General features: G+C 36.6%; 1 protein-coding gene across 1 annotated transcript in view; it reads left to right on the top strand.

Annotated features, from left to right (window-relative positions):
• The first annotated feature begins 862 nt into the window (after window positions 1–862).
• The window catches only part of LOC128209054 (uncharacterized), a 39,445-nt gene continuing 30,879 nt past the window's right edge, over window positions 863–9,428 (top strand). Inside the window, 20 exon segments of the mRNA XM_052912886.1 lie at window positions 863–973; window positions 1,461–1,555; window positions 1,939–2,061; window positions 2,262–2,339; window positions 2,855–2,992; window positions 3,371–3,458; window positions 4,231–4,304; window positions 4,494–4,583; window positions 4,812–4,949; window positions 5,469–5,559; window positions 5,691–5,767; window positions 5,924–6,013; window positions 6,316–6,453; window positions 6,892–6,982; window positions 7,111–7,166; window positions 7,471–7,608; window positions 7,920–8,007; window positions 8,189–8,277; window positions 8,372–8,464; window positions 8,774–8,917. Coding sequence (XP_052768846.1) covers window positions 931–973; window positions 1,461–1,555; window positions 1,939–2,061; window positions 2,262–2,339; window positions 2,855–2,992; window positions 3,371–3,458; window positions 4,231–4,304; window positions 4,494–4,583; window positions 4,812–4,949; window positions 5,469–5,559; window positions 5,691–5,767; window positions 5,924–6,013; window positions 6,316–6,453; window positions 6,892–6,982; window positions 7,111–7,166; window positions 7,471–7,608; window positions 7,920–8,007; window positions 8,189–8,277; window positions 8,372–8,464; window positions 8,774–8,917 — 1,962 coding nt within the window. The 5' untranslated portion in view covers window positions 863–930.

The following is a 9,428-nucleotide window of genomic DNA, read 5'->3' as shown; positions in this document are numbered from 1 at the left end:
ATCACAGATCAAGTAACTTTGTTAACAAAATGGTCGAAATCTTTCCAACATTTTTGCTCATCGGGGTTATTGCATATACTGGTAGTAGGATTGATCTTTCAAGTCAAGTCAATTTGTATTTATTAACGTATCAGAACTTCCAATTTTCAGATCGTTAACAGCTGAATTAAAACAAGTCCTTTCCGGTTGTTCTCCCAAGTTAGAGAGAAATGTTAGCTCTAGGCTCCCATCAAGGCGCCATGAATCAATCCCCGACCTGTGCTTATACATGTATGTGACGACGGTCAATCGCGGCAGTAAACTGATACGGCAAAAGATGAAATTTCAAACGATCACAGGATCCATAGCTTTCCACATCATTACTTAAAATCGCACTAACGATTGCGATTAGGTTTCTGCTTATCATAAAGAATCGTATTTCTTATCTCCCGTATTTTTTTCATAAATATTTCTAATTGAAAAGGTACATACGGTTTAAAACTTTTATACTCAGTAAAAACAGTGTCATTGATTTGTCGCACCCTCTTTCCCATGCTGAAAATGGTTTGGAATTTGAAAGATTTATATCTACAGTTGCGTTCTATATTTAACTTGGGGTTAAAATACAAAGCTCATATGAAACGAAAATGAAGACTGAAACGAGAGAATGTCCGTTAGAAATAAATGGTCAGATATCCGCCACAATATCGGCGAACATGATTCAGTCGAAAAACAGAAAAATACATCAATATTTACTGCACGTTCACGGATAAAGAGTGACGAGTCAACGCAAACAGACGAACTGGTACAGACATATCGCAAGATTGTCATATGACACCCTGGGCTGACCGTTATACCCCGATCATTGATAAAGACCTCACTTTAGATAAATTTCATTTTGAATCTACCCGTGTTAACTATAGTGAATGGATAATAATTAAATAAGTCAACATGAGAATTTTTATTCTTTTTGTATTCCTTGGATATGCATATGGTAATATGGCTTCTAACAAATATTTAAGTTTACTTACTAGAATAATGCATGGTTCAATATAAAACAGTTAACAATTCAGCGCTGCTATTAACACGTATTCTGTTGATTTCTAAGCTCGAACTGCGTCCACGTAGTCTTGTTACGATTTTTCATTTATACAACAGATATAAAAGTCCATGACAGGGCGAGGAATACTTGTAAATAATTGTGGCAACTTCACTTACAGCATAAAAAATATGGTGCATAAAAAATGATTGTCAGTGAAAAGGAAGGGTTTATGTTCGACTAGTTCAGCCTATTACCCGAATATTTTGCACAGCTTAATAAGAAAAAATATATTCTTTTATTGATTTGTGTTTGCCTTTATCGATATAGTGGTTGAATATGATTAATATTTCCACGTGTTTATGTATAAGTCTTAATAAACTCCTGCTCTGTTCTGTTCTGTTTTGATCATTAAACCAACATGTCCATTGTTGTGTGCTAGGAGCACCATCCCGGGCCGAGGGGGTCGCGCTGTGTGAAGTGTGCCATCTTCTGGTCGGGGAGGTACAGGACCTCGTGCTCCAAGGACAAACACAGGTAGTCAATGTTTAATGTTAAGCACATTTGTTGTATATAGAAGCTTTTACATCTTATGGTTTAATGCATTTCTGTATGCGTATACATTTGATCATTTGTTAAGACAAAGTATAGTATGAAAAACATATTTTTTATAAACCGAAGTTATTAAAACCCATATTAAATAACCATCGTCGTAGTGTATAAATGGACTTCACCAGAGCGTTATTACAGCAACTTTGGCCACTGTATGCCGACCCAATCATTAACTATACATTTTTCAAATTGTTTTTTTAGCTGAAACTATATGAAGTGAGATGATGTTATTTAAAGCACATGTACGTCAACAACCTCTAATAAACTTAACATTAATTCGGCATAAATTATACTCCATTTCTCACCAGTCTGTGATTGGCGACTATGTTAGCGATATCTGCAACCGGTTGCCTTCCACCGAGAAGGACGTCTGTAACACCTTCCTGTCCACCAACACCGGACTCCTCGTCGACAAGCTCGTCTCAGACCTGGTAAGTATGCAGATCATAAGTTGCTCAGTAAATTGTTTAGTTTCTCAACATTGCAAGCTTATTTTTATCCTTGTATCGACACCAAAGGTCATTGGACGCCTTTAATTTATCTTGCTGTTTGGCTATTCTTTATTGCATCTATTGCATGGTTTGCATTCATTCTACAATCATCTTTATTGCCAGTACACGATTCATTACAGACTCCACACCAGTTTTGCGGTCAACTTCCTGAAGTGTGTCCACCACAGCAGGCAGAAGAGGCGGAAGAGTCTGTAGGGGTCAGTACTAAAACACTTCTCCGTGTTGAATTATTCAGTCTGGTAAATTGAATTTAAGTTGAGTGTTAGTCGGCATTTCAAAATGTATGAATTACGTTAGCACCACGTAGCACTAGACATTCATATGCACACCCATGCAGGGGCGATTCCAGGAATTGACGTTAGAGGGGACGTAACTGAGTGGCACAACCTTTTGAAATGCACCCGTCATCAGAAGCAAAAGCTAAATAGTTTCAAGTGTTCGTAGAGGGGTAGATGGTTCACCACCAAGAAATGTTTAACATTTAATAGCCCGAAATGGTTCATTTTGAGCGTATTTTAGTACCTTTTTCTCCGATATTGACATAAAAAGTAAACTTGGGCGATTTAAGAGGGTGCACCCCGAAGCCGCTAATGCTATGTTTAGCATATTTGGAAGAAAATTCCATGCCACGCCATTTGCCCCAAAAAACAACAGCATGTACAATATTCTTCCAACCTTGTCTAGCGGGTATTCAATAAGCGGTGCATTTTAGGGCCCACTGGAATGTGAGCTATGTAAGCTGGCGGTTCTGGGCATCGACAAGCTCATCGGGCAGAACCGTTCGTCGACGGCCATTAACGCCACGCTCGAGAAATTCTGTGACAGCCTGCCAGACGAACTTGGAAAACTGGTGGGTGTGGTCTCTTATCTAGAACCGTACATATTCGTCTTATATTTAACATTCTGAAGAAATGTTTCATGTAAACTGTTGTGTAATTTTTCGATTTTATTTGAGTTGCATCCTTAAACAATATAAAGTACTAAGCAATGTGTTGCAATATTTAATGTCTTTGTATTAATTGAAACATCTTAAAAGAAGTAGAAACTGTTTTCACGATATCTAACCACACACATGAGACATTTTGAGACTAGATTTGCTAAAGACGTTTGTGTTTGATTTCAATTTTACTACAAGATATGCCACTATACTTTGATAACAAAATATGTACAAATGTGCACATTGTATATCCGAATGACAACCGTACATGCATTCTCTTTGTATCTTCAGTGTAAGCAGATCGAGCCTGCAATCCTCAAGGGCATCACGCAAGGGTTCGACCCCGATACTGCCTGCAAATTTGCCGCTCTTTGCGCTGGTACGTTTATGCTAGTTTGGGCTTAACAAGGTCTTCCCTGAATGAATCAAAATATATTGGTGGCTTGGCTGCATTGCCTGAATCATTCCATATATATTGATTGCCTGGTTGCATTGCTTGGGGACTTCCATATATATTGATCGATTTCGTTACTAAACTGAATCAATATATGGTCGAAGAAAAACACTGACATAGTAAAGACATTAAGAGGTCAGAAATCGTTTCAAATGCGATATCAGAAATCTTGTATCACTTTTGGGACAACACTTGTGTGTTAATTATTGGACGATTGAGATATGGACTAGAATACATGTACTTCTATATAACAAATGTCTATATTAAATCCAAATAAATGGGTGAAGTTCATGGTTATCAGGTATTGTCATCCAAGTATATGTTATCTTTGGTATGTGCTTCATGGGTAAGTTTGTTCAACACCTACATTTATCTGTACGAAGATAGTAAAGCGATAGGAGGGAAACGATAGTCACTGGCCACGTAGTTAGAATGGAGATATGAATACCGACACAGTCTGACACCTTCTTAACCTTTATTTACTCAAAGGAGTAACAAAATACTCTCAAAAAACCCGGCCAGACCACATGTTTATATTAAAGCAACACCACTGTAACCTTTTTTTATATGTATATGCGTTGTGAGATATGTTATAGAGATACAACCGGTAAAAGATTAATACATAAAAATTAATAATAATAAATCGAACTCCAGCACTATTTCCAAACTATAAAGATCTGTGTACCTATATTTACAGCTCCAAGACCTGGCGATATAGTAAATCTGTCGTGCGATTTATGTAATACAGTCTTGGACGCTATTGGGGTTTCGGTATACAAGTTTGCAAATATATTCAAAGTAGATACGAAAGTATGAATAGCAATTGTTTATAACAAAGACGTTTTTCAAACATTTATTTGAATCTAACCATGAAATATTAATTGATATATTTATAATAGACCGAGGTCCTACAGCATTGCCACAAAATGGTTTACTCTGTTGTTGATAATACAATTTTAGGATACGGAGAGTATCTGCGCCGTTCAAAAAACCTGCATACTTGAGGCGGAGAAAATCAGACGGGAATTGGAAAAACAGGATGAAGTGCAAGTAATCATAATTTGCAAAGTAACATCAACCTAGTTAAATATTTACTTAGATACGATATTGACAAGTACCATTTGCCTTCGAATAAGTTTTTCCTCAACGCTGTGCACTTTTTATTTCAAAGTCCAACCCTTGGGCCAATTATACTGTTAAGTCCCAGATTAAACTATTTCCTAAATCAGAAACTTACAATCTGAATTGTATCCTTGCATATTTGCCTGTACCCTGCAGGATACACTGGAGTGTCAGCTCTGCAAGTTTCTCGTTCAAGCCATTGACACACTACTGGGAGAGAACAGGACGGCGGCTGAGGTGAACAAAACTCTCACACAGTTCTGTAACGACCTGCCCGGGGAACTCAAGGACTCGGTACGTCTTCGTGATCCTTCGTCACATATAATGATTTAACTATAACCCCTGCTTAAGTTTTAGTTGTGTAGCACGTAAATTCTTATACATGTAATGGGGTGAAAACATTAAGGAAAGAGAGCTTGTGTACAACTGTGAGTTTTTTTGCTGGACATTTGCATCATCTTATAATGGCTCTAAATGGTTTTGTAACAATTTCAATTATGGTCAAAATCCTCAAACCCTGTATACATGGAACCCTCATATTCAAACGGAAGTTTGAAAGGATTGGGGTCCTCAGCGTTTTATCATCTCTGAAATTGTAACCAATGGGAAACACATTGTATAATGTTTTCATTGTTTTATTATATAATTCTTTTACATTGGGTGCAGTATTTAAGAGAAGAACCATTCTTTTGCTTTTCTAATGTTTTTATTTGGTTTTCTTAATGTCTATTCATTTGTATATATTTATTTACTTTTATGGCCTTTCCATTTCTTTCCTTTAATAATTATACTTTATTTTTATTTTCCTTTTAGTGCATCAGCGCCCTGCCAGATATTTTGAAGGCAATTCTTGGCGGGATTGAGCCAGCAAAAGCCTGCGACTTTGTTAAAATTTGCAATGATGGTAAGTACGACTCCACTCTATTAAGTATACCATAGCTGATATTTTATGAAATAAAATTCAAAACACGTGATTAGTGCTAGAGGTATTAGGCATAATTTGAGCGATTTTAACCGATATTTGTATTATTTCAGCGGGAACAATACCGGTGACAAACGACTACATACCATGTGATGTTTGTGTGCCTACAATGGAAGCATTGGCTGGCGAGGTTGGTCAAACTCTAGTAATTTCATACGAGTTCATTGTATTGTTTCCAGTAGAGCTAAATGCCAAATAATATCATGCGATTTTTACTAGTAAGTTTAACAATTTTAAATACAAGGTTCTGGTAGCAGGCTATTAAAACTTTACTCACATTATTCAGACAGGTATCAGCATATGCCATCAGTTCGAATTCGTGTGTGGGGAAGAGGAGGCGAAACTAGCTATCGAACAGGCTCCTGCTACCCCTGATGTATGTTTAAAACTGATTTGTTATTACATTTGTTTTATACCGCAAACATTCAAAGTATTTTTAATTCTTAACAGAAAGTGAACATTAAACAGCATATTGTATTTCTTACAATACTCAATTCTTGCATGGGTTCAATAATAATGTATTTTGTGTTTTAAACATATATTCGCCACGTTTTGATAAAAAATTATTTTTAAATAGAACGTTGTGGTAACATAGCAAATTGTTCTTGTCATTGTTCAAGTCAACTTGTTAATATTGAGCACACTCAAAACTTTTAACAATTCTATTTAACCTTCAAGGAGACGCCTTATTGCGATATATGTCAGTTCCTTGTCAAGTCTGTGGTGAACCTGGTGGGGACTGAGCGCTCAATGGAATCGGTGGCCAACGCAGTGGACACGGTGTGCTCTAACATGCCTGCCGTCGGCAGAGACCTGGTACGTGGATTTAGATCTACGTATTGGCTTGTGTTCCTCACGTTTTGTATATCACATGCAGATATACATACGGAGATACTGTCGTAATAAGAATAATCACCAAGATGGTCAAAATAAGTTTGAATGGCGTTTTGAAATAAATATCGTACCGTAAGTTAAATTTTGAAGACAAATTTAGACAGCTTATAACATACCTTCACGTTGCACAATACGTTTCCTTTTGTGCTATACGCCCTGAGTTCAATTAACAGTCACTCACGATAGCTAACGTGTGTTGGTTGGTTCCCCGCTTGCGGTGCATGCGCTTCGATATTACAGGGATAAAAACACAAAATAGTTAGCTGACATGAGCAACTGTTAACGTTAACCGAACGCAGGGCTGTTGTTAGTGTTGCTGGCGACTTTGTATATTTGAACCGATGACACACTTGTTTGTAGTGTGGGAAATTCGAGGATACCTTGGTCGAGCAGATTGCCAGCGGTATGGACGACCCGCTCGAGGGCTGCACACTCCTGGCTGTATGTTCAGGTGTGTTGAATATTTAGTTATACATATATAACTGGTTTAATGAATTTTATAGCTATGTTTGAGTATAATTGACGGAACCATTTATTGAATCTGTATTCAGTAATTAAAAAATGTTTTATCAAATGTAGGCCATGAACGAGACATTTCAAAAGCACCTGTCGAACATACAAAGACCAACCTTAAGGTAAGAAACATAAGTACTAGTATGTGTATTGTAACATGATGTACCCTCACTTTGTGAATATAATGTACTTGTGTGGGACATATTTGGAAAAAAAAATGGGAATTGAAGACCATAAACGGAATAATGATACTGTCATTACTTTTTAAATTGAAATACTGCCGTACTTCGACTGAAAAAGGTTAATGGATTATTAAATTGCGCGGTCTTGCATCAGTAATGCAAAGTTAGGAGTATATACTACATAAAAACAGCACAAAAACGACCCAAAACAAATGTATGTACCATTTCCAATTTTCCTTGTCAGGCCACCCCGGAATGTGAATTGTGCCAATTCATCATAAACGTCCTTGACCAGTTTGTGACCACGAACCAGAGTGTTCAGCAAATCAACGAGACCCTGTACAACCTTTGTGACAAGCTCCCCAGAGACTACCAGACCACTGTAAGAGTACACTCTACTATTGTTAGAGACTTCCAGTCTATTTAGAGTCTACCAGTCTATTGTTAGAAACTTCAAGTCTATTGTAAGGGTCTACAAGGCTATTCTTCATCAGTCCTTTGTTTGAGACAACCAGTCTATTGTAAGAGACTACCAGTTTATAGTAAGGGAGTACCTGTATATTAGAAGAAGAAGAAGAAGAAGAAGAAGAAGAAGAAGAAGAAGAAGAAGAAGAAGAAGAAGAAACACACAATTTCAAAATAAATTAATACATTGAACACGTACATGTGATTAGAATCTGTTCTCGCTTTCAGTGCTTCCGGCTTGTACAACAAATTGATGTTGTGGTGGCTTCTGGACTTGACCCAGACAAATCGTGTGAAGCTGTCAAGCTATGCGATGGTTTGTGGATATTTGTTACTTTTGAAAATTATAATATAACGCTTTGGCATTCACATTTTTTTGTTTAATACCTAATCGGACCAATATCATTCATAACCATTTTAAATATTCATTTATATACATGTGTATTCAAGCGTGCAAACCATTTTTACGTACAATGTTGTCATTTTTTTAATCTTAGACTCTGCAGAATCATTAACCGCCAACGAGGGACTCTGTGAAACATGCTCTCTTCTTGTTGAACTTCTTCCTGAAGAACAAGCTTTAAAGGTAATATATAATTTATAATTTTCACAATGCTATTTTTGTTTATATTTGATCTAAAATACATCAATCTATTCACCATACTGAACTTGTTTTACAGATTAAAAATAATGTATGCCACAAAGTATGCCCAAACAGAGTAAGGCGCTCCATAGAGAAAGAGATGGCAATGATGCTCCCAAAGTTCGGTTCGGTATGTTTGGTTTAGCAAAAGTCACTGAATGCTTTAAATAGATTGTCAGTTTAAAAAATAATAGAATACAAGTTTCAATGGAAATTATGTGTTTTTCACAAATATATTAAAAAACATGTCAAATCAGCGTACAGCTTTATATCCATTCATAGTGGAATAAGTTTATGGAAACTTAGATAATTATTTTCTTTATACTGAATCAAGCTACTTGAATAACACTTCAATCATCATACCTCATTGTTTCAGTAAAACATACTTGCCAAAAAGGTATTACAATACGTATAACAATACATACGTTTTAAAATCCAGGGAGGCCCAGCAGAGTGCGAGTTGTGTCATGTGGCAATTAGATCGATTGACGAACTCATAGCTGAAAACAAATCCGTGTCAGAGATTAATAAAACTGTGACGGAAGTCTGCGAGCGGCTTACAGGGATTCAGCTACAACAGCAGGCAAGTCAGCGCTCGGTGCAATCAATAATATTTCAAACGAAGCATCGGTTTGGTGTCATTTTGTAAGGTGAAACCCCGTATTAGATGTGTTAGTGTCAGTGCAAATTTAGTGTACAGTTAAAGGGGCACAACATAGCTTGAAGCAAATCTCAAGCGTATTGTCAAAACCACTTGCATAATTATGTTTAAACTCATTTGATTTTAATGATCGAACCAAAACAGCATATGATTTGTGGACGGATTAAAACTATAAGCGATATTTTGGCGCTGTTTTAACTGGGGAATTTGTGGCCACGCAGCCATTTATTGGACATATAAAGACAATTTCAATTTTTCAAAAGTTAAATGAGCCGAAAATTATAATGCATGTTTTGCACCAACCAATAGTGTGCCCCTATAACACCATACTCATGTTTGTAAAACAGTTCATATCACTTCACTGTATATGATAACCAATGCGTTAAAAGAAAACTAAACTTATGTCGAGATATTTTAGAGAATCACTACATTG

This window comes from Mya arenaria, chromosome 2, assembly GCF_026914265.1.
Source record: "Mya arenaria isolate MELC-2E11 chromosome 2, ASM2691426v1".
In the NCBI taxonomy this organism is placed as follows: Eukaryota; Metazoa; Mollusca; class Bivalvia; order Myida; family Myidae; genus Mya; species Mya arenaria.
Note: the sequence above shows the minus strand (reverse complement) of the source record. Positions and strands in the feature narration are given on the sequence as shown.